This window comes from Tachypleus tridentatus, chromosome 2 (assembly GCF_004210375.1).
Source record: "Tachypleus tridentatus isolate NWPU-2018 chromosome 2, ASM421037v1, whole genome shotgun sequence".
NCBI lineage: Eukaryota > Metazoa > Arthropoda > Merostomata > Xiphosura > Limulidae > Tachypleus > Tachypleus tridentatus.
In genome coordinates, this window is record NC_134826.1 from 82059884 (window position 1) to 82087015 (window position 27132).

The following is a 27132-nucleotide window of genomic DNA, read 5'->3' on the forward strand; positions in this document are numbered from 1 at the left end:
CGTCTTAACCCACCTGGTCAAGCCGGGTCAAGAGTGAGATATTCTATGAATATCTATTTTCATGTAACTCGTTAAATGGCGACAAATCAGAGGTTCGATTCCCTCGGTTAACACGAAATATAGCGCAATGTAGCGTTATTCTAGAATAAACGACAACTTATCGCTGAGCCACTATGGGGCAGAATAAAGAAAGACAGCTGGGTTACAGCACCCACCACCATCTCTTAACCTAATATTCTCTGATCAAATAGTGGAAGTTGACCGTTATTGTTATTTCGCGCCATGTAGACGCGAATCGCAAATCCTCATATTATTCACAGTTCAAGCATGCTAACCAGTAGACTAACTCAAGACAAGTCTGAAAATCGAGTGGATGGGTTTTATTTTCAATTAATTTCGGTGCTCACGAAGTTTTACTGTCCAAACTCGTGCATTGGCAACTGACACATATCATTTTCACTGACTGTTAAACCTCTCAGTGTCGGTTCTTTGAAATCACTAAATACACTATTATTTGCTGTTCGGGTTAATAGATGTTATGTAGTATTTAACAACAAAAAACATTATGTTCTCTTCTTCAAACTGTACGAAACTGAAAACAAGTCTACGAATCACTGCTGAAACCAAGTTGTGGCGTTGAGAAAATAAATAAGTTATATTTATTCTACTCATTTTCAGGCCCGGCATAGCCAAGCGTGTTAAGGCGTGCGACTCGTAATTTGAGGGTCGCGGGTTCGCATCCCCGTCGCGAAGAACCGGCTTAGAAACATACGTACTAAACTCCTTTACTATTTCTATACTTATATTAACTGTAAAGCACTGGTTTGATTAGTTTTGAATTTCGCTCAAAGCTATACGACGACGAACTGTGCTAGCCGTCCCTAATTTAGCAGTGTAAAACTAGAGGGAAGGCAGCTAGTCATCGCCAACTCTTGGGCTACTCTTTTGCCAACGAATAGTGGGATTGACCGTCACATTATAACGCTCCCACGGCTGGAAGGGTGAGCATATTTGGTGTGATGGGGATTCGAATTCGCGATCCTCGGATTACGAGTCGAGTGCCATAACCACCTCGTCATGTTAGGCCTGATTGAATAGATGGAAGGCAACTAGTGAGCAAACGCTTGGGATAGTCTTTTAACAATAAACAGTAAGATTGCTAGACTATAAAAGTACGACAATTAGATGTTGGCTATTAACTTACCTAACTTTGAACAATACAGGTATGTAACACTAGGAGAGAGACTATGTATAAATAAACACACTGAAATCTGATTTCTTACACAACACATAACACTTTATTTTTCAAATAAATATATAAGTGATTAATATTTTGTTTGAGTACACCCATACGACATAGTATAAACTTTTGTTGTTGTTTTTTACCAATCCTTTCGAGCAAAATAAATTATATAATTGACATACTTTGACACTTTGAATTTCAGCGAAGATTGAATACTTACAAATGAATCCTTAAAACCAGTTAGTGACGTATCATTGGGTGAGTTTACCAGAATCTTAACAGTCTAGTGTATATTTAACAAATTTTGTGAGCTTTTCGAATGAATTTAATCCTAATTTTGTGCGTGACTAGAAATAAACGAAAGCTTATTCTGTCGCCTTGCGCTCAACCACACAGATTCATAATGGGATATCTGTGCTGTGTCCATCATGGGTATCGAAACTCGGTTGTTAGGGTTAAAAGCATTCAGGCTTACCCCTGGGCGCCACTTGAGGCACAAAATAGGTTATATGTGGTGTACGGAACCACTGAGATCTGATACACTTCCCTCTAAGCCACTAGAGGGATTTAGTCCTAAAAAACACACTGTCTCTAGTCATTATACTTTCAGTAACAATATGGACCAGTAATTTTATTACTAGTTTGACCCGAATACAAATTAAAATGTAAATAAATAAGACTAGTAGGCTTAGAAACAAAATTACAACCTTAGACTATTAAAATGTATGCAATATCGACTGCTATTACGTTCTAACTTTTTTCACATTTTGCGCAGTTTTTCATTCGGGAAATTGAACCCAGGATTTTAGAGTTCTGTATTCGCAAAATTACAGCGGTCTCATCAAAAACATTTCGGAAAGAAAAACAGATTATTTGTTTATCTTAGAATTTCGCGCAAAGCTACAGGAGGGCTACCTATGCATAGCCGTCCTAATTCTGAACTTATAAAGAGTATTTAAGATAGATAGTGAACACGATAAGATTACAGACTTTTAATCTGACCGTATAGTGGAGTCTGAGAGTCATAGTACTTCCACGGTTCTGAAGTACAAAGGGGTGTGATTTTGCGGCAACGGGTCACGAACTAAGAATTCATGACCGCACTAGGCCCAAGAAAGGTGCTGGATACTTGAAATAAAACTATTTGCTTTAAATTAAGTACAAGGCTACACAATAGATTATCTGTACTCTGCCTACCACGGGTATCGAAACCCAGGTTCTAGAATTGTAAATCCTAGATATACCGCTGCGCCATTGTGAGAGCGCTCCGAAAGGGATATAGTCAGATAAAATAAATTAATAAGAATATAAAGAGAAGTTACAATTAATGATTAACAGAATCAATTATCCTTTGTGTCACCAAATATTTTAGGAATATTAATATTTGTATTTTATAAGTCTACTTGGCCAATATTGGGAAGTTTGGAATATTCTCGTGGTACAGGCTTCAGGTCTTACTAATATTAATCATTCTTTATCACTGTCTGTGTTTCGACTTTTCATCGACGATTTTTGTCTCTTGTTTTTTTATTGTTGTTGTTGTTTTGAGCAAAGTTACGAATATATCACCTTTTACTTTTGGTATCCACCTTCGAAATAAGATGCTTCTATGGATACAAATATATTATTTTTCACTTCTGGTAATTACCTTAAAATAAGACATTTCTAGGGATACAAACACTTCATTACTGCTGGAAAGGGGTAAATATTTTGAATCAAGTCGAAGCCCAGGTTGATATAACTGGAGATTCTGTGAAGACATAGTAAAACTGGAACTTACGCTGTTTCACTTTTTATCAATGTCTGTAAAACATCTGTCAGTATAATGATAAAAGAAGGATAAGGGTGACAGTTCCAAACTCGTGCACAAAATCCATTATAGACACAGCTATGTAATACAAGATCGATATAAGTACGTTCCAGGGATCTAAATAAGATCTGGATAGCAACAATCAAACAATCAGAATGACAATAATTTGTTCCTTTTTTCTTAATCACAGTGATTCGCTTTCCAGTCCAACAACAGCGTCTAAAAGAGAAAACAAATAATAAAAAAGTTTTATTTCTTTAAGCCACTCCATTAAATAAAAATTCGGACAACTTTTCAATACTATTCAAATTTACAATAAAACAAAACTGTAGAAGTTCATTAAGAAAATTTAGCATAGAAGGAAATATAGATATTAAATAAAAATTGTCTTTATGCTCCTTTGGTCTAACCAAGAACATTTACTATAGAGAAATTAATAGCTCCTAACGTCAGTGGTGCTCGCTCTGGCAGTGTCTCTTGATACAAATTTGTTTTGTTTGTTTCGAATTCCGCGCAAAGCAACACGAAGGCTATTTGCACTAGCAGTCCCTATTTTAGTAATGTAAGACTAGAGGGAAGGCACTACCCACCGCCAACGCTTGGGCTACTCTTTTACCAACAAATGGTGGGATTGACAGTAACATTCTAACGCTCCTATGGCTGAATGGGTGAGCATGTTTGGTGTGACGGGGATTTAAACCCGCGATCTTCGAATTGCGAGTTGAGCGCCCTAATCACCTGGCCATGCCGGGGCCTCACAATACTGGTGAGATACTTTAAAATCTTCTGTTTTAGTATTTATTTAACAATGTTTTGTTGTTGTTGTTTATTCTGTGTCAAGTTACAGTCAACCACAATCGAAATGAAACGTCTGTGTCAATACAAATGTCTGTCTTTTAATTTCTGGTAACCCCTTCCCCCCAAAAAAAGACAAAAAGACAAAAATCCTAAATATATGTTTCTTGATGAGTTTATTTTTTAGGCCACTGGATTCTAACAGACCTAATTTTCAGTCGGTTTCAACTCATTTGACTTTCAATGAAAAATGCACAAAAATATAACACAAACGAGCTGGATATTAAATCCAGGACACTGTTCAAATCCTGGTCGTTACTTTGAAACAATAGTATATAATTTCTTTCCAACTGTCTTTTGTCTTTCCCCTCGTGTACATATAAATACTTCGAATTTTGAATCTCGAGGGAAGGCCCGGCATGGCCAGGTGGGTTAAGGCGTTCGACACGTAATCTGAGGGTCGCGGGTTCGAATTACCGTCGCATCAAACTTGCTCCCCCTTTCAGCCGTGAAAGCGTTATAATATGACGGTCAATCCCACTATTTGTTGATAAAAGAGTAGCCCAAGAGTTGGCGGTGGGTAGTGATGAAAAGCTGCCTTCCCTCTAGCCTTGCACTGTTATATTAGGGAGGACTAGCGCAGATAGCCCTGGTGTAGCTTTGCGCGAAATTCAAAAAATAAACACGAGACAGGAATTTTGGCAGTATCCATAAATACGTTGTGCAACCTGGAATAACCTACGTGACCGAATAATTAGTGAGAGTATGTATTGTTACTAACTTTTTGTACCCTGAACATTTATTTGATTTTTATGATCGTTTGTAACGGATAAATGGCAAACTATGGAATATGTTCTACAATGCAGCGTACAAAAGCACGATAACTTTCATGCAACTGCAAAGAAATAAACGCATCCTTATGCCAAAAATCACGATTTGATCTTTACGTGTGTCAATATTGTTTGGGAGCACCAATCCTTTTTCTGTTGTGAAGTAATGAGTAAGTTTTAGTTATGTTAATATTGTTGTGAAGTAATGAGTAAGTTTTAGTTATGTTAATATTGTTGTGAAGTAATGAGTAAGTTTTAGTTATGTTAATATTGTTGTGAAGTAATGAGTAAGTTTTAGTTATGTTAATATTGTTGTGAAGTAACTTGTATATCTTTATCTCTGTTGTTATTAAAGAACAAACTTGTATCTTTATATCACTTGAAACTGTCGTGCAATAACTTATTCACATTACTTTTTTGCTTTGATGGGTATAACGAAATTTTAATATTATAAACAACTGACTATATTATATTTTACTATCTGTGCCCGATAGGTTTGTTTTGAATTTCGCGCAAAGGTGCTCGAGGGCTATCTTCGCTAACCGTCACTAATTCAGTAGTGTAAGACTAGAGGGAAGGCAGATAGTCTTCACCACCCAACGCCAACTCTTGGGCTACTATTTTACCAACCAATACTAGGATTGATGTCACATTATAAAGCCCCGAAGGCTGAAAGGTCGACCATATTTGGTGTAACGGGAATTCAAACCCGCGACCCTCAGATTACAAGTCGAGTGCCTTGTCATGCCGGATCTCCCGATAGGTACAATGCTTTGTTACATAACTATGTAGGTAATATTGTCTTAATGATAGTGAGCATTATGATACAGTGAAAGTTAAAACTAATTGATAATTTAATTGTATAATCTACATTTTTTCTTTGCATAACAACAGTATTCTGAGAAAAGAATGTCAGATGCTTTAAGTTATTGTTGTTTGTTTTGTATCTTTTAGTTCCAGGAAAACAATTTTGATAATTCCTCAAAATAGCTGTGTAAATATGAAAGAATCATTACAAAATATAATTTGCATTACTTCCTAATATATTTTTACATGTTTAAAATTAAACCTTTTTCAGAAATAAAAAAATCATAGGTATTGAACCAAGTACGTTTACACAGACGTTTCTTTTTGTGTGAATTAATAACAGAAATGTGTGATGGTTTTTTTTGTAAAGTAAAATATCTGTAACATTTGGTTTAAAAAATTAGATACATAGATTCATATCTTTGATGCTATCTATTAGCCGAGGTGTGAGTAAACAAATTTAATATATATTTATACTATTGCAGTATAATGGAATACTAAAGTTAAGCTCCCCAGTTTAAAATACGATTCAGAGCGAAACGACTGCCGCGTTAACGTAATTGCATTTTAATAATGATATATGATGATATACACGCTGTTTGAAAAAAAACGTAAATCACTTTCTTGTGTATTTGTTACATTTAGGTTAAGCCTATTGAACCATAAGAGAAATGGCACACGAGCCTAGGAATGTACGGTATGGTAAAGCAACTGACAATGATAGTATATTTTGAGAAATGTTATTGCTTCATGGGTAAATGTTATGTTGCTTTACAGATGGAGTCGAGTTTCTTATTTCGTACTCTCCAAACCCTGAGCCAAAACGTTTTATTATTGCCAATGCGAGTGCAAGCAAGCGAGAGATTAAATTTTTTAGTTTGTTTTGTTTGCTGTTGGATAATTTTCTCACTTTTATTTTTAAAGTATATGTTTCAGATATTTTTTCCGATAAATTTTATGTATATATAAATAGCGTTTCATAAAAAAATAGCACTGAGCTTCAAAGATATCTGACGAATTATGATAATGTGCGAACGTCCATTTGGGCAATGACTTGTGGAAGAGAGAAGATAGACTCGAAACGGTATTTTTACAAACCTTTTAATTTGAATTAGACAATTCAAGAGAAACTTGGAAAAATATGTAACTTGTTTTTGTTTTGTGTTTTTCGTCACATATGCTTATCGGTTTTCACCTGCAACTTTCATATACAAACAGCACATGAGAAAAAAAACAAGTGTCAGCATCAGCAATCAGTTCTTTGGCACTTTTAAGTACCAAGGTATCATCTTCGATATACATATGACTTCGAAAGCAGACAAAACGACTTTCAATCGTAAAGTCACTCAACGTCTGAGCCTCTTACAACGCCCAACAGAAACCTTCTGTTTAAAAATTTGTTGTTGTTCTTTTAATTTTGCGCAAAACTACACCAGGACTATCTGCACTAGCCGTCCCTAATTTAACAGTGTAAAACTAGAGGGAAGGCAGCTTTTCATCACCATCCATCGCCAACTCTTGAGCTATTCTTTTATTAACGAATAGTGGGACTGACCGTAACATTATAACGCCCCCATGACTGAAATGGCGAGCATGTTTGATGCGACGGTGATTCGAACCCGCGATCCTCAGACTACGAGTCGAACGCCTTAACCCACCTGGTCATGCCGGGCTTCTGTTTAAACATAAGCCCCTACGTTTATGTAACTATAATTCCTTTTTATGACTCTACACACTTTCCTTTTCGCCTGCCTTTCCATTCCTTTTCTTCTGGTTTTATAAAAACAGATGAATTTCCACATCACATCTCCTAACCTCATACATTAGATGCACAAGGGAATCGCTTTTTTTCTCAAACTTTAACATCTACGCAAGTTTGACGCAAACACATCGAACGATGTTTTTTCTTTCAGAATGTAAGATTTTGCTGGCGCCCTCAGGTAGAATGTTCATCCTTCCTAGACACTTGCTCATCAACCGCATCATCTCTTAAACGTCACTTTCCGTTTATGATCCTAATCGTGTGGATATCTCGATGTCAGGTTTACACAGTTATATTTCTCAAGATAACTCACTGAGTAATTTACTTTCTTTGACTTCTTTTAACATTGGAAACAAATAAACTTCCTTTCCAACTCATAACTTCATCCACATGTCTGTCTACGTGAATTGATACATCCATGTGTCCATGCGATACCAGTAACCAGTTTCCCCACATCTCTTGGCTGAAGAAAAGATGCAACCATTATATGCCCAGCCAGCCCCTCGAGCTATAAAACTGACGAGAAAACAAAATATTCATCTCTCGTCGTCCAGCAAAGCTGACGAGTGTTGGTATTGATGAAAGGCTTCTCAGATATCGATTTCTGGGAGATCAAAATAAAAATACTATTTTAACACTTTTCAAGGACCGGTATAGCCAGGCGGTTAAAGCGCTCAACTCATAATCTGAAGGTCGCAGATTCGAATCTCCGTCACACCAAATACGTTAGCTCTTTCAGACGTGGAGAGGTTACAAATGTTACAGTCAATCCTACTATTAGTTGGTAAGAGAGTAGACCAAGAGTTAGCGGTAGGTGGTGATGACTAGCTGCCTTCCATTTACATGTAGTTTTACACTGCTAAATTATTGACGGTTAGCGCAAATTGCTCTCTTGGAACTATGTGCGAAATTCAAATCAAAACTAATAAAAACACAAAGAAATGTATAGAAAATGATTCACCACGTACGTAGTTCTTATTAAAAATATACGATTTTGCCAAAGTAAAGGGATATGTAATCACAGATGGTGAAAGAGGACCTGGTACTCATTTTCCTGTTTCTTCGAAGTGGCACGCACAACTGCTAAATCTCTGTTGTGTATATTATGAACTACACTGAACAAAACAATTACAGAAATTTGTAAAGACATGAATGCTTTACTAAAGCAATTTACTAAGTATCAGACGATATGGATAGACTCTAAAACTAGTGTATCAAGAATATCTTATAAACCTTATACGATGTATCGGCCAAGCAGCTAACTTTGTAAGAGAGTCCTAACTTAAACCTAATGTCCAGAAGGAGGGAAGCTAGTTCGCAACATCTAATGTCTATCCGGCTACTTTTAATCAAACTGACGAACACGTTTATAAAACGTCCACACTTAAACGAGCGAGACATGTTCAGAAGTATATCGCAGACTCATACATTGGACCTTTCGATCCGTAGCCTAAAATGACAACCCTATGCCACATCCTACCAATCACCTACAACATAATGTGTCAGAATTGAGCTTGAGCCTAGGATTTACCACATATGTGTGCCATAATATGAAAGTTTGTGCAACCCGTTGATCAACGGATTGCAGACGGCTAAGGACAAAGTGCTTCGAAACGGTGACATAACTCACTGGAATATATTTTTAAATATTTCCCATTAAGCGCAAACTAGGCAGGTCAAACTTACAAATCATGTTCTAAAGACGAATAGCACGAAACTTATGCAGAGCGAAAACAAGTGTATAGAATTGGAATTAGGGGTAAGGATGAGTAAAGAAACAGCAGTTGCTGAGAAGGAACAAAGAACTGAGTGAAGATAAAGAAGAAAATCAAAGTGAACCAAAGCTAATGAAGTTTCAATTGATGAACAAACACATTCTTAAATATGTTCTAACTCTACGGTTCATGAAAATACATACGTTTATTAGATCTGAAGTGGGGATCTTTCTTTATAGGCCTTAGGAATACATTACACAGAATATAAAAGACGAAATAAGCTCGAGAAAAACGGGAAAGTGTGGGAGAGGGGATTACTGGAGAATAAAAAATGATTAATTTATGAGAAGAATATTTCAAGGAGGGAAAAACCCATGTAATATTATAAAATATTCAAATTATTCGTGCACGATAGTAATAAATAAATTTATTTATTGTCGAGTAAAGTACAAAGCTCGGATAAAAAACTAAAAAAAGGGCTAAAGTTGTCATTTATTTATGTACATCTATAGAGTGATACTCATAAAGCATGCACGATAACAGAAAATACACATAATGTGAATAAAGTATTCCAGTAAAAACCTCATATATTTTGTATAAAAATGTTGTTTGTACTATTAAAAGAATGTTCTTAGTTATGTACTTCATATTCTAGGGTTCATTGATGTATTTCTTCCAAATTCCTTCTTCTACTTGGCACACATGTTTTAAAATAGTGCTCAGATCACCGTATTTCTGCTGCTGGATAGGCAATATAGAAGGAATAGGGGACAGGCCCCCCATAAGTTTGGAGGAGCGTCATTATGTTTTGCACCTTCTGTTCTTGTTATTTGAAGTAAAAGAATCCAACAGCAGGGTGTAGTATCACTTTCGACAACTGTGTCCGTACCCATTCTTAAATATTTCATTAACCCTACAGTTCCATTTATAACACAGCTCATGAAAATACATACGTTTAGTAGATTTGAAGTGAACCAGAACCATATATACACACTAGAATAAACAGAGTTAAAGCAATGCAATGAAACTTCAAAATTTCTATATGGTAACAGCTACAAGTAAGAACATAAGCACTTGCCCAACTAAATTTGACCAACTGGGGTAACAGCACCATGAATTATAAAGAGAATTTTCAAGTTAACTAATTAACTCTGTATTTCAAAAATGTCCAAAATTTATCCCAGTTCTGTGGATGTTTTTTTTTCAGATAATATACCTGTACATTTATAAAGTTCCTTTTGGTAGATTGTTATTAACCATAAAACTACACAACCATGTGCTCATTCCAGGTATCGAAGTCCGATTCTCATTGGAGGATGGGAAAACATTAAGCGCGATAATGCATGTACACTGTCTAATGTTTCACTTGTACAGTGTAATAACACCTGCACACTGTTTAATGTTTCACTTCTACAGTGTAATAACACCTGCACACTGTTTAATATTTTGCTTCTACAGTGTAATAACACCTGCACACTGTTTAATATTTTGCTTCTACAGTGTAATAACACCTGCACACTGTTTAATATTTTGCTTCTACAGTGTAATAACACCTGCACGCTATTTAATGTTTTTACTTCTACAGTGTAATAACACCTGTACAATATTTAATATTTTGCTTCTACTGTGTAATAACACCTGTACAATATTTAATGTTTTACTTCTACAGTATAATAACACCTGCACAATATTTAATGTTTTGCTTCTACTGTGTAATAACACCTGTACAATATTTAATGTTTTACTTCTACTGTGTAATAACACCTGCACACTGTTTAATGTTTCACTTGTACAGTGTAATAACACCTGCACACTGTTTAATGTTTCACTTCTACAGTGTAATAACACCTGCACACTGTTTAATATTTTGCTTCTACAGTGTAATAACACCTGCACGCTGTTTAATGTTTTTACTTCTACAGTGTAATAACACCTGCACGCTATTTAATGTTTTTACTTCTACAGTGTAATAACACCTGTACAATATTTAATATTTTGCTTCTACTGTGTAATAACACCTGTACAATATTTAATGTTTTACTTCTACAGTATAATAACACCTGCACAATATTTAATGTTTTGCTTCTACTGTGTAATAACACCTGTACAATATTTAATGTTTTACTTCTACAGTATAATAACACCTGCACAATATTTAATGTTTTGCTTCTACTGTGTAATAACACCTGTACAATATTTAATGTTTTACTTCTACTGTGTAATAACACCTGTACAATATTTAATGTTTTACTTCTACTGTGTAATAACACCTGCACACTGTTTAATGTTTCACTTGTACAGTGTAATAACACCTGCACACTGTTTAATGTTTCACTTGTACAGTGTAATAACACCTGCACACTGTTTAATATTTTGCTTCTACAGTGTAATAACACCTGCACGCTGTTTAATGTTTTTACTTCTACAGTGTAATAACACCTGCACACTGTTTAATATTTTGCTTCTACAGTGTAATAACATCTGCACGCTATTTAATGTTTTTACTTCTACAGTGTAATAACACCTGTACAATATTTAATATTTTGCTTCTACAGTGTAATAACACCTGCACACTGTTTAATATTTTGCTTCTACTGTGTAATAACACCTGTACAGTATTTCATGTTTTACTTCTACAGTGTAATAACACCTGTACAATATTTAATGTTTTGCTTCTACTGTGTAATAACACCTGCACACTGTTTAATGTTTTACTTCTACAGTGTAATAACACCTGTACAATATTTAATGTTTTGCTTCTACTGTGTAATAACACCTGTACAATATTTAATGTTTTACTTCTACAGTGTAATAACACCTGTACAATGTTTAATGTTTTGCTTCTACTGTGTAATAACACCTGTACAATATTTAATGTTTTACTTCTACAGTGTAATAACACCTGTACAATATTTAATGTTTTGCTTCTACTGTGTAATAACACCTGTACAATATTTAATGTTTTACTTCTACAGTGTAATAACACCTGTACAATATTTAATGTTTTGCTTCTACTGTGTAATAACACCTGTACAATATTTAATGCTTTACAGCTACAATGTAGTGTACTTATACACTTATATTTGAGCAATATTTAAGAATCAAAGCTATACAAAAAGTTATTTAAGAAAGTTTAAAAGTAAACCGAAAATGTGTTTAAGGTTCGTAACCATCGTACCTATTGAAACAACAACACAAACAAAGGCGAATGTTCAATTACAAACTGTTCTCTTCCGTTCTTTTTAATTCTGTGTTTAACTCAATGTCAGACGCATTTTTTTCAATATATCTATTTTAAAATTACACTTAGGCTTAATGCGATAGATTTGTTATTCTCATGTAACACAACGTATAAAACCAGATATTTTAAACTTGTGACTCATAGAAATCTTAAGGTTAATTGAAACAAAAAAAAATCAACAGTTTTATGTACCTTAACAATATCCTCATAAGGGCTGGTACTTCATGTGTTGTGTTACGTTATTCAACTCGTACTGTTTCGTAATTTTGGTTCGACATGGCCATATGGTTAAAGCACTCGACTCGTAATCTGAGGGTCGCGGATTCGAATCCCGGTCACACCAAACATCCTCGCCTTTCGGCCTTGAGAGTGTTATAATGTGACGGTCAATCCCACTATTCGTTGGTAAAAGAGTAGCCCAAGAGTTGGCAATAGGTGGTGATGACTAGCTGCTTTCCCTCTAGTTTACACTGCTAAATTAGGGACGGGTAGTGCAGATAGCCCTCATGTAGCTTTGCGCGAAATTCCAGAACAAAGAAACATATAAACTAGTATCGCTCCCAACAATTACCCCTGACTTTACTAGTCATTTTATTTCAATTTTTTTATCTGTCAAACAACTGATCCTTTTAGTGCTGCCCCTAGTGGCACAGCGGTAAGACTGCAGACTTACAACGCTAGGAACCGAGTTTCGATACTTGTGGTGAACAGAGCACAGATAGCACAATGCGTAGCTTTGCGCTTAATTACGAGCAAACTTCTACGATGTTCATTAGCACCTGCAGTTTATCTATCAGTTGACGTCTTCGTCTGTAAAACATAAAATATATAATGTCCATATCTGAGCTCGACATGACTACTTAGGTTTAACTGCACTTACTACTCTGGGCGGAGAGCGCTCGGACGCTGTACTTGCTGTTCAAAGTGGCAGACTTGTTGCTCCATCTGTAAGACGTCCATCGATGTCGCCGCCTGCAGGTGAAGACGGACATGAAAGCTTGCCTATATTTAACATGCATGAAGCAGTAAATGATAGGATTACAGCAGGAGGAAAGGTAAGCCAGTAGATGAATGGCAGAAATCACACTTGGAGGAAGGTTCCGATAGACTGCACTAGGGTCGTACAGGGTCCAAGTGTTGATAACAAACAAGGGTGTCCAACAGATGAAAAAGTTTAAGACGACGACAAAGAGCATTCGAATGATGCGCTTTTTAGCTACCCGACCTTTTGAGTAACGCTCCCTCACCACCAGGTGGCAATGAACAGTCTTCCGAGAACATGAAGCTACGGGAGAATTGTCGTCGTTTTTGTCAGCCGACGTCTTAACGATAACTTGTTTTGCCCCATTTGAGGAGCCATTCTTTGCTGAGTTTTGATTTCGGTTGGACAAGAAACGGAGAGGAAGCTCTAAAAACAACAAACAAACAATAAAACAGTCGTAAAACAGTAGTGTAAAACAGTGTAATCTTAATAGTAATTATTTTAACTTCATGTACATTGCACGGCTTCTGACAGTAATTTGAGAAGTGTATTTTTCCTTTCAGAATTTTAGTACCTACTAGAGGAATTTACCCGCATTGATAAGTTTTACACAGTAGTCCTGAAGAAGGCACAAGAGCGAAACGTCGATTAAAATAAAAAATCTCTGCTAAATTAAGTAGAGTGTAAAGGTCGTTTGTTTTTTTCTAAGCTTATTAACAAACTGTATTGTTCTGTCAACCTTGTGTTTTCAGCAACAAAGGTTTAAACAGTTTTATAATTACCACCTGAACGTACACTACGCTACATTCAGAAATTTTTTGTATATGTCCAAACCTTACCTTCTTTTCTTCCCTGAAGATTGATGCATAAGGTGTGGATGATCAGAGAATACATAAATATCATGACGAGAAGTGGCACAACGAGAAGGAACGAGTCCAAATACAAGTTAAAAACGCGTTCTAACGTAACGCTAGGCCAGACGTCTCGGCATTTATAGTGTCCTGTAAAGTCATAAAACAAAATACACTATTTTTATTCTTAACGTAGTGATTTAACAATATATTTACGTATCTAAGTAAATAGAGCTTTCCTGTAATGATTTAACAATATATTTACGAGTTGAGTGCCTTAACCACCTGGTCATGCCGAGCCTTCAGTAGTAACTCAGGAAACTTATCACGACGAAATGGTAGTTTCGATATCTACGATGGGCACAGTAAAGATAGCCCTGATTGTGTAGCCCTGATCTTATCACCAAACAAAGAAGGATTTAAATATTTGAAAGGGGCCTTTAGCGACATTCGTGTTAAATGGCCAAGTCAGAGAGCCCAAGGTTCAGGTTCACGTGGTCTAGAAACCACTGAAGGTGGACCGTTTTAGTGAAAGCTCTATTGTCATTTTTTATAAGTGAGCTGGTCGTGGTCTACTAATAAATCTGAGGGTATCGTGTTTCGCGTCCCATGGTAACAAAAACAGTTTTGGAGCCTTGGAAGTGCTTATAAAAATGACAGTTAGGTATCCTACTGTTCGATTAAATTAGCCTCAAAATGAATGGTTGGTAGCTGCTTTTCTTCTAATGTATCTGTCCAGAAGGAGGTTTAGCCCGCTTCGAAATCGTAAAAATAAAAAAGTTGACAAAACGGAAGAAAACGAATTATTTACCAGAAAATAAGAAAAATCTAAGTTCTACATTTCACGGACCTGTGACCCTGGGATTACGAGTCGAGTAAGTAGTATACATTGACCTTATTATTTATAATATTATACTACGTAGCTTAAAACGCTTAGACGTTCAGCGATTTTCAGAAGCGTGCAGTTGAAACCATGATGTGACTATGTAAGAGTTAATGTCTTACTTTCTTAGATAATGTGTTATAAAAATGTTCAATTCTTTTTGCAATATTTGATGACGATAATATTAAAGTTCAATACATCATCATATTCCTCAACTATTGATCACATCATAAATATAATTCTTCTGATTTTAAAAAAGAAATTGTTTGATCAGATGACCGTATTAACCCATCCTGTAAAACTTAATTCTGTGGTCGTTTAAAACGTATTTAGTTTCGTCATTGGAGAGTATTGGCTGGTCTCAGTGACATAGACTTTAAAAATAAAACAACTAATGAACTGTATATGTATTTGAAACTGACATATATGTGGTATAAATATCGCTTTCGACTTACAGTATTCGGGCTTTCGGCTGATGAAGACTTATACAATCGAATTAAATCATCGATTGAAGTCGCTATAGAACATCCGTTCTTTATTGATATTCGCGGAAACTTATCGTTACTTCTTGTTTTATCTAGCTATAACACTTACATTCATTTACATATAATTTTGTCATATTTAGTAATTACGTTGTAAATATTTGGGGTAAATTATTCCTATACTTTCTTCGTATCATTCACTTAGCCATGTTTTTAGATACATGTGTTACTTTATTTTGCTGTTTTTTTACTGCAAGGAAATTTTAAAGGAGTGATAATTTTAAATGTTTTTATGGTATTTCGACAAGAAACTGCATTACTGTTAATATATTCTCAGCTATGTCTTGATGTTCCTTCAGAAATATTGTTCACTTCCTATGTTTATGTCTCCAAGTGGCACAAAGGATTTACAGCGCCAGAAACCTGGTTTCGATTCCCGAGGTTAGAAAAGCACAGATAGTTCCGTGTGTAGCTTTGTGCTTAACTTCAAACAAACAAACCTTTAGTTATATTAGTGGCATTTTTTTCAACTGTATTGTTGTTGGAAGTTCTTTAGCTACATTGTTAAGGTTTATACACAGTGTTGTGGAAGCGTCATTTAGCTAGATCATTGTTATGTTTTCATTTGTATTGTTAGCATTTTTCAACTACATCATTAATGTTTTTAGTTGTATAGTTAGCATTCTTCAGCTACATCATTGATGTTTTCAGTTATATTGTTAGCATTCTTCAGCTACATCGTTGTTATAAAAATATTGATTAACATATTTTCTCGTTCTGTATTAAATCACACTTTGGCATTTAATTATGTGTTTAAACATTTTCACTATTCTTTTTCTTTCAAGTATATGTTGTTGACACCATTTATTAGGTATGCATTGTTGACATTTTTCGGTATGTCTTGTTGAAATGTTTGAGCTACGTATATATATATATTTATATATAGAGAGAGAGCTAACAGTATTTCGGTTATATATATTGTTAACATTTTCAGCTCTATTCTGGTGACATTTTTTACACATATATTGTAGATATATTTTATTTGTATATTGGGAACGTTCATGTGTATATTGTTGACAACTTTTATTTCTATATTGTAGACGTTTTTCATCCATGTTGTTGACTTTTTGAGATATATTGTTGGCATCTTTCATTTTTATATTGTGGACGTTTTTTTTGTATATTGTTAACATTTTGTTAAGATATAGTGATGACGTCTTTTATTTGTGTATTGTGGGCATTTTTTGTATATATAGTTGACATTTTGTTGACAGTTTTTAACGTATATATTGTTGACATCTTTTATTTGGATATTATGGACGTTTTACAAGTATATTGTTAGATTTTATTACGTATATATTGTTCACATTCTTACGTGTATATTGTGGATATATTTTATTTGGCATTGTGGATGTTTCAGCTTTATATTGTTAGATTCTATAACGTATATATTGTTGACATTCTTACGTATATATTGTTGAGATCTTTTATTTCTATATTATGGATTTTTCGTGTATATAGTTGATATTTTGTTGACACTTTTAAACGTATATATTGTTGACATCTTTTATTTGTATATTGTTGACATTTTACATGTATGTTGTTAGATTTTATTACGTATATACTTTGCCTGTTTTTCAATATTGTAGTCGTTTTCTATGTATATTGACAGATTTTATTGCGTATATATTGTTGACATTCTTAAGTGTGTATTGTTGACATCTTTTATTTCGATATTATGGACTTACATGTATATTGTTAGATTTTATTACGTATACATTGTTGACATCTTTCTTTTGTAAATTGTGGATGTTTCTCGTGTATATTGTTGACATCTTTTATTTGGATATTGTGTACGTTTTACATGTATATTGTCAGTTTTTATGGCGTATACATTGTTGACATTCTTACGTATATATTGTTGACATCTTTTATTTGGATATTATGGACGTTTTTCATGTATATTGTAGATTTTATGGCTTATACATTGTTCACATTCTTACGTATATATTGTTGACATCTTTTATTTGGATATTATGGACGTTTTTCATGTATATTGTAGATTTTATCACGTATATAATGTTGACATCCTTACGTATATATTGTTGACATCTTTTATTTGGATATTATGGACGTTTTACAAGTATATTGTTAGACTTTTATGACGTATATATTGTTGACATACTTACTTACATATTGTTCACATATTTTATTTGAATATTGTGGATTTTTTACACGTATGTTGTTAGATTCTATGATGTATATATTATTGACATTGTTACGTATATATTGTTGACATATTTTATTTCTATATTGTGGATTTTTTTCGTGTATATAGTTGGTATTTTGTTGTCGATATTTAACGTATACATTGCTGACATCTTTTATTTGTATATTGTTGAGATTGTTACGCATATATTGGTGAGATATTTATTTGGATACTGTATATTGTTAGATATTTTACCTATATATTGTTGACATTCTTATGTGTATATTGTTTATACCTTTTTTGTATATTGTTGATATCTTTTATTTGTATATTGTTGGCATTTTACATGTATGTTGTTAGATTTTATTACATATATATTTTTGCCTTTTTTTTGGATATTGTGGTCGTTTTCTATGTATATTGACAGATTTTATTGCGTATATATTGTTGACGTTCTTACGTATACATTGTTGACATCTTTCATTTCTAAATTGTGGATGTTTTTTATGTATATTGTTGACATCTTTTATTTGGGTGTTGTGTACTTTTTACGTGTATATTGTTAGATTTTATGACGTATATATTGTTGACATTCTTACTTGTATATTGTGGACGTTTTACTTCTATATTGTTAGATTTTATGATGTATGCATTGTTTACAATTTTACGTATATATTGTTGACTTCTTTTATTTGTATATTGTGGACATTTTTCTTGTATATTGTTGACATTTTTTGAGATATATTGTTGACATCTTTCATTTGTGTATTGTGTATGCTTTTTTTCGTGTATATAGTTGACATTTTGTTGACAGTTTTTAACGTATATATTGTTAACGTTTTTTATTTGTATATTATGGACGTTTTTACCTGATATTGTTAGATTTTATTACGTATATATTGTTAATATTTTAAAGTATATATTGTTGACATTCTTAGGTATATATTGTTGACATCTTTTATTTGTATGTTGTGGACGTTTACATGTACATTGTTATACTTTGTTACGTATGTATTGTTGACATTTTTAAAGTATATATTGTTGACATTCTTACGTGAATATTGTGGGCATATTTTACATATATATTGCCTCCCAGTGGCACAATGGTATGTCTTAGGACCTATAATGCTAGATTGCAGGTTTCGATATTCGTGTTCGGAAAATCACAGATAGCCCGTTGTGTAGGTTTGTGCTTATTACAAACAAACATATTGTGGACATTTTTCAGTCTCATGCAAATTTTTCTACATATTTTCTCCACAATCTGGATTTTCAACTTATTATAACAATAAAAACCAGGTTTTTACAGCGTTCGGTATATCGAATGAGAAATATATTTCATCCACTGTTTCTCTGTATGTTTTGGTGCGAAACTACACGGGATGTTATCTGCGCAGTAAGGATCGAACCACAAGCTATTTTTGTCGCATGTTTTTAAGCTTTGGACTGAGAGTTTCACTAGATTAATAACTCACATCAATATAAACTAATTGAATGCTGTTGTAGGAAGTATTTGGCATCTCTAATAAAATTCTGATTTTCGCGTTAGGTATTAAAATGGGAAAAGCGTCAGACTGTTTACAAGAAAGCCTGTTTTGACTAGATGTTAATGAAAATTCAGTGTTCTAACCTCATATTAAGATTTAACGAACGACTCGGTTGAAAGCAAAGAATGCTATTTAATAAGTCATCCTACCGCTAGGGGCTCTTTTTAATCCGAGAGAAATGTCGAGACCATGAAAAGCTGTAAACATTATGAAACATTTAAGCAGTTTTCTACTACTCAATAATAGCGTATTTAACGACATAACATGTTATTAAATAGTATTCGTGAAATTATGGAGTTGCGATTTAATTATTTGCGTTCCTTCTTATTGGCTCAACGGAATGTATGCCGACTAAAAACCGGATTCTGATACACATATACCCAATTATGATGCTTTGTGCCGAACTATAAGCAAAACACATGTTATATTAAATAGTGATCGTAAAAAGCATTTTGTTTAAGTTCAGTTTAAGTTCGACTGAATTATAATAGCTTCTTATTTCACGTCATGCATTTCAGAGCTTCGAAAACTAAGAAGATACTTGATACATAAGTTAATATTTTGTCTGTTTGTTTGTAGTTAAGCACAGAACTGCATGGTGGGTAATGTGTGCTCTACCCGCCACGGGTATCGAATCACGATTTTTAGTGTAGTAAGTCCAGAGACGTGCCGCTGTGCCACTGGAATGTGTATGTGTGTTTTCTTACAGCAAAACCATATTGGGCTATTTGCTGAGTCCACCGAGAGAAATCGAACCCCTGATGCCACTGGATGGAGGGGCAACCTGTCATAAAAGTAGGTTGAAACAGTTTTGAAGAACTTGGTTTTTAACAGTTGTGTCTGAATTGCAAATCTTTCGAAACTTCGAACACATTTAAAATCCGGCTTTCGTCTTCCATTCTAATGTGTTTATTATTAGAAATATTAGTAAATTAGTGCTACTTCTTATTACTCTGTCACAGCCTTAAAATTAAGGACCATATCCCTAAGTTACAATCGTATTTAATCGTTTACTTTGCTCTCAGCAAGATTATATTGTGTTTACCAATTGAACACAAAAATTTCAGATCACCCACCAAATCTAGTATAGTTGAACATTCCTGAGGAGATTGTGACGTAAATTCGGTTTAAGATAATGGACTCTGTATAAAATCGAATCTTGTGAGTTACAAAGTGAAGCCTGAGACTAACGTTGTTAGGTCGTCGGGTGGATTGAATAAGTTTGGGCGCTAGAAATGATGTGTTTCTGTGGAAACAACGGCACGTGCTCAACTGTCAGTATTCTTATTTCTGCTATAGTGTTATCAGTAAAAGTAAAATGCAACCAATCATCGAAGACTTAAAAGTCGTCAGGAGAAAATAATTTCCTGTTCGCACCGGCTTTCAGCGTACAGTCGTTTACATTAAGCTACACAAGGGCTATCTGCTCTAGCCGTCCCTAATTTAACAGTGTAAGACTAGAGGGAAGGCAGCTAGTCATTACCACCCACCACCAACTCTTGGGCTACTCTTTTACCAGCGAATAGTGGGATTGACCATACTTTATAACACCCCCACAGCTGAAAGGGCGAGCATGTTTGGTGTGACGGGGATTCGAACCCGAGACCCTCACATTACGATTGAAACGCCATTACCACCTGGTCATGCCGAGCCAACTTATCGCTACAGATAGCTAAATTACACAAGTATATACATATATATAAATCAATCCCTGCTTGAAATTATAAAAATATATATAATGAATTTATAGTGTTAGTTGTTTTTGTGAAGAGATTCTGGTGAAATACATTTACTTTTAAAATAGACTCTAATAATAGTTTACGCGTACAAGTATACGAGTGACTGGTTTATACGTAAAAACATATCTTATGAAATTACGAACTGTTTACTTTATTTATGAGGTATATATTTTATAATAACTGGAACCTGTTAATCCGCTGTTGTTTAATTTACTTAAGAATTTCAAATGACAATATACATAATCCATATTTATAATAGTCAAATATCTGTTTTTTATGCTATGTATCTTCTGAACAGTTAATCACTGAGAAAAAATATATATATATACAGTATTGTGCAAAAGTGTTGGGACAAGAGAAAGTTTTGTCATTCTTTCCAGTCTATGGGGTTAATTATTCCATACCATTACAGAATGTTAACTACAACCCTACGATAATACTTCACTGATTCTTGTTGACAGTTGAATGAGCCAGCGTGGGAATACTTATCATTCTTTAGAATTCCCATATACTTGTAACGAGAGTACATCATAAGGGTTCTTCTTGAATGAACGTACTGATCATATTTATGGTCTGAAATACTGTCATGGTACCTCATGCAGTGTCTTAACTATATAGAAAGCATGCGATATTGGTATATGCTAGAATAAAATCAACTAAATATCACTACACAATTAAGCCTTGATAAAAAGAATATTTAATAATATGTATTAAGTTTTGTTCTCATTCCATGGTCCAGAAAGAGTAGAGGATTGTCAGCAAAGAAAAGAGTTGACATAAAAACTTTACGGGATGCTGGTTGGACTTTCCGACAAATTGTTGCTGACTTGAAATGTTTCATAGACATTGTTAAGCTTACCCTATAACGTGAGACCAAGACAGATAAATTTGGAAATAGGAAAGGAAGGGGCAGAATAACTTGATTTAAGTTAAATTGAATATCTCCCTTTGACATAGAAATGACAACTTTATAAAAACGCTCACTAGACTATCGGTCTTTACTTTCGCTCAGTAAAATAACAAGGAACTGTGGCACCCAACAGAAAAAAATACACCGTGTTTACTTAGCGAGCCTGAGTTGTGCTGGATATACCCCTTGAGTTGAAACCCAAACATTTTTGTAATAATGGATCATAGTCAGTCTCCTATGCTTAAAAATAAACGTAAAGCAATTTTCCTACAGAAACTAACAAATATGGCTGCTCCCAGTGGCTCAGCGATATGTCTGCGGACTTACAACGCTAAAAACCGGGTTTTGATACCCGTGGTAGGCATGTTTATGCTTAATTCAAAACAACAACAAATACGGCTGCAAACAGCTCGCTAGACAATCACGCTATATATTATATATACGCTCTGATCCCAGGGATTGGTTTGACTGCATATTTGATATTTAATCACAACTATGTTTAAGAAAATTATCGTTTAATTGTTTCAACTGGCATTTGCTAGTTAATATAAGTTTCCTATCAAAAGAAGATACCCGTTTAGACCACAAATGGAGGTCAGTCGGGTTTATTTTATTCGTTTGAATTTCGCGCAAAGCTACACTAGTGCAAACTGTCTCTAATTTAGCACAGAGAGGGAAAACATATAGTCATCCCCAACCACCACCAACTCTTGGGCAACTCTTTTCCCAACGAACAGTCGGATTGACTGTTATATCATAAAGCTCCATGGCTGAAAAAGCGAGCATGCTTGATGTAACGGAGATTTGAATTTGCGACCCGCAGATTGCGAGTCAAGCGTCCTAACCACCTGACCCCACCAGGTGGTCAGTCTGGTAAATTAAATATGTTGTTCCTGCATTCTTATTTTTAAAATATCAGAATGCGTTATTTCATTATTTGGATACCCTCAGTGGTGTGATATTTCCAACCGTAGTCCAAATAATATCACGAGATTCAGTAAGTTTAGAAGATTCAAATTAATTCTAAGTCATCCAAATAATAAGTTAACAATGCAAAATAATTTCTATGATGAGAATATAATAATAAAAATATTCAACTAAATACTGTTAATAAAACTAACATAAGAAGGAAAAAAGTAAACTGAATAAACTTCATAATGTTATTTCATTAGTCTTAACCTCTACAACACATACATTTCAATATCGCGATACTCTTACCTTAAGAAATTCCAAAACCAATTAATGTATATCTAAAATAAGAAAGGATAGTCACAAAATGTAACAGGAACCTCTGTAGTGAAGTTGGAATTGAATGATAAAAAATATATTTCTGTTTAGATTTCGTGCAAAGATACACGAGGGTTATCTGCGCTAGCCGTCCCTAATTTAACAGTGTAAGACTAGAGGAAAGGCAGCTAGTCATCACCACCTATTCCCAACTCTTGTGCTACTCTTTTTCCAACGAATAGTGGGATTGACCGTCACATTATAATGTCTAAACGGCTGAACGGGCGATCACGTCTGGTGCGACGGAGATTCGAACTCGCGTCCTTCGGGTTACGGCTCAAACGCCTTAACCAACCTGGTCATGCCGGGCCTGAAAAAAAAAATCTAAACCAATTTCAACAAGTGGCAAGAAAAAAAATTAACCGGCAGTCAAAACTTTGTTATGGAAGAAAAAAAATGTTATTAGAGAAAAGTTGATAGCTGTTAGTTTGTTGTCATAAGATAAGAATGAGTTTCAACGTACAAAACAAGACAGTAAAAGAACAAAAACTGAAAAGATCAGTTAGAATTTTGTTTGTTTGTTTTGGAATTTCACACAAAGCTACTCGAGGGCTATCTGTGCTAGCCGTTCCTAATTTAGCAGTGTAAGACTAGAGGGAAGGCAGCTAGTCATCACCACCCACCGCCAACTCTTGGGCTACTCTTTTACCAACGAATAGTGGGACTGACCGTCACTTATAACGCCCCCACGGCTGAAAGGGCGAGCATGTTTGATGCGACGGTGATTCGAACCCGCGATCCTCAGACTACGAGTCGAACGCCTTAACCCACCTGGCCATGCCGGGCTTCTGTTTAAACATAAGCCTCTACGTTTATGTAACTATAATTCCTTTTTATGACTCTACACACTTTCCTTTTCGCCTGCCTTTCCATTCCTTTTCTTCTGGTTTTATAAAAACAGATGACTTTCCACATCACATCTCCTAACCTCATACATTAGATGCACAAGGAAATCGCTTTTTTTCTCAAACTTTAACATCTACGCAAGTTTGACGCAAACACATCGAACGATGTTTTTTCTTTCAGAATGTAAGATTTTGCTGGCGCCCTCAGGTAGAATGTTCATCCTTCCTAGACACTTGCTCATCAACCGCATCATCTCTTAAACGTCACTTTCCGTTTATGATCCTAATCGTGTGGATATCTCGATGTCAGGTTTACACAGTTATATTTCTCTAGATAACTCACTGAGTAATTTACTTTCTTTGACTTCTTTTAACATTGGAAACAAATAAACTTCCTTTCCAACTCATAACTTCATCCACATGTCTGTCTACGTGAATTGATACATCCATGTGTCCATGCGATACCAGTAACCAGTTTCCCCACATCTCGCGAACTCGCGACCCTCAGCTTACGAAGCGCACGCCTTAACGCGCTAGGCCATGCCAGGCTCGATCAGTTAGAAACAAAAATTCTAATTATGAAATTTTTTGTCTTTCATAGACTATATATGAACCACAAAATTGATCAGTATATTTAGTTAAACATTTTATAAGAAAAGCAAGGATATTCTTTATTTCAGTATTCAATTCATTGATAATATTGGTGATGACGAGAAACCGACTTGAAGTAAAATTGTATCTCAGGACGGCTGGTGTGGGTATTAAAACTTTCATTAATAAAACAGAGGGTATATCAGCTTTATTTAATAAAAGTGTTAATACCTATACAAGCCATCCTGAGATACATTAAAAATATTGTTTTCGACAATGCGATAACACGCTATAACACTTATTTCATTCAACAATAAATTCAAAAATAATCGCTGTAATTTTACGGAAATAAAACCGATGGAATATCAAAGCATTCGTGCTTACTAAGTAACGTTCCAGCGGTGTATAAAATATACTTATATATGTGCGAGCGCGCATATGTGTGCACATGTGTATGATGTCTCGTCTCTAAAGGGTAACGTGTGGGTGTATGAAACATTTTGGCTGAAAAACTTTAATAAGTATGGCTTTCAATAAGGTTTATAGAAATTGGCAGTGCTATAAGCTAGGCTTCTTAAGAATTACTAGTATTTTCAGTTACAGATTTAAGTTCTGATATTCTCTGCGGCACGTGTGTTTGTGACACACAGTCGCTGATATTTCTACTTACCCGATACACTGGTTGGAAGAAGGCGGCTCAGAATAGCAATAGGCAACATGGTTAGCAGTGATCCCACCCATATCCACACTATCACTTTATAAGAATGAGAAATGGTCTGCCACTGGCGTGACTGGAACGGCCGACAGATAGCGAAGAACCTTTCAAGTGAAATAGACACGAGTGTCCACACGCTTACTGAAACGGACACCGCTGTGGACAAAAATAAATACATATATATATATATATATCGTGAAAAGAACATCTGATACATCTTTCAGCAAATGCATGTCAATATCAAAAACCACACACAGTATATATATATATATATATGTATGTATATATTCCTTTAACACTAGGTAGATAGATAATAGGTACAGTATAAATTCGTCAAACAGTTTGTGTTTTACGAAAAAAGTTTGTTCAGTGTAGTCGTATTCATAAAAATTCAGATTTACAGATATTAAACCTTGCAAAGTTAATCCAGTTTATTCCCACACCTTTGGCGACATTTTTATGTCGTATTCATAAAAATTCAGATTTACAGATATTAAACCTTATAAAATTTATCCAGTTTATTCCCACACCTTTGGCGAGATTTTTATGTCGTATTCATAAAAATTCAAATTTACAGATATTAAACCTTATAAAATTTATCCAGTTTATTCCCACACCTTTGGCGAGATTTTTATGTCGTATTCATAAAAATTCAGATTTACAGATATTAAACCTTATAAAATTTATCCAGTTTATTCCCACACCTTTGGCGAGATTTTTATGTCGTATTCATAAAAATTCAGATTTACAGATATTAAACCTTGCAAAGTTAATCCAGTTTATTCCCACACCTTCTTAGAAGCAACCTTCTAAGGGCGGCTTTGTTATTCTTGGGAGATTTCGGTTTATTGGCTGCAGGTTTCTTCATTGGCTTGGACACTTTCTTGTTGTGCTGCCTTGGACACTTTCTTGTTGTGCTGCCTTGGACACTTTCTTGTTGTGCTGCCTGTCGTTGACTTTTCTAATTTTGCTTGCTTGCTTCAAGTTAGTTTTAATTTTATCCCCATTGTTGATTTTATTTTTTTTTATCTTTTTAAATTTTTTTCATGTTTTTTCTTAACATTAAAGCTCACCAGGACGTTCGGATCACAAGCGAGCGAAGATAAAGGACATTTCTGAGCACCCCGGCAATATTTGCCCCTAAGCTTCGGCTTAGAACATCAACACAACCCCAGAATCTGAGGAATCCAACGACATCAACACCACCTGAGGGTCTGGGGAATCTAAGAGTATCAACACCACCTAAGAGTCTGGGGAATCCAACGACACCAACACCACTTGAGGGTCTGAGGAATCTAAAAGCATCAACACCGCCTGAGAGTCTGGGGAATCCAACGACATCAACACCACCTGAGAGTCTAGAGGATCTAAGAACATCAACACCACCTGAGAGTCTGGGGAATCTAAGAACATGAACACCACGTGAGGGTCTGGGGGATCTAACAACATCAACAGTACCTGAGAATCTTGGGAATCTAAGAACACTGACACCACCTGAGAGTCTGGGGAATCTAACAACACTAACACCGCCTGATAATCTAGGGAATTAAACAACATCAACACCACCTGAGGGTCTGGATTATCTAAGATCATCAACGCCATTCGAGAGTCTGGGGAATCCAACAACATCAACACTACCTGAGGATCTGAAGAATCAAACAACATCAACACCCCCTGAAAGTCTCTAACATCGATCATTCATCAGTTGCATTACCCCTCTATGAAAATTATGATACAGTAATGGAGAAACGGACCAAAATAAGTAGTAAAACTAAAGAAACCTTCTTCGTCTACGTAGTAAAGAACCATGTAAGAAAATCAATTATTGAATCTGGGTGGTTCTAGACATAAACATAAATACACATGAGAAATGTCAGTAGTTGACATT

The 27132-nt window shown here is 34.9% G+C and overlaps 1 protein-coding gene across 1 annotated transcript; it reads right to left on the bottom strand.

The window, feature by feature from the left end:
- Nucleotides 1-1291: 1291 nt before the first annotated feature.
- Nucleotides 1292-25396, bottom strand: LOC143236053 (cholecystokinin receptor-like). Its single transcript, XM_076474310.1, has 4 exons — nucleotides 25200-25396; nucleotides 14025-14186; nucleotides 13084-13611; nucleotides 1292-3272 (listed from the first exon to the last, which is right to left on the bottom strand). The coding sequence occupies exons 1-4, from the start codon at nucleotides 25246-25248 to the stop codon at nucleotides 3238-3240; spliced, it is 774 nt and encodes a 257-aa protein (XP_076330425.1). The 5' UTR covers nucleotides 25249-25396; the 3' UTR covers nucleotides 1292-3237.
- Nucleotides 25397-27132: the final 1736 nt, after the last annotated feature.

What these genes read in the sequence shown, in the direction of transcription:
- LOC143236053 (XM_076474310.1), bottom strand. Translation starts at nt 25,248, where the DNA reads ATGTTGCCTATTGCTATTCTGAGCCGCCTTCTTCCAACCAGTGTATCG. An exon ending in TCTTCCAACCAGTGTATCGG is followed by an intron (nt 14,187 to 25,199) that starts GTAAGTAGAAAT and finishes ATGACTTTACAG; the next exon opens with GACACTATAAATGCCGAGAC. An exon ending in AGCGCTCTCCGCCCAGAGTA is followed by an intron (nt 3,273 to 13,083) that starts GTAAGTGCAGTT and finishes TTTCTCTTTTAG; the next exon opens with ACGCTGTTGTTGGACTGGAA.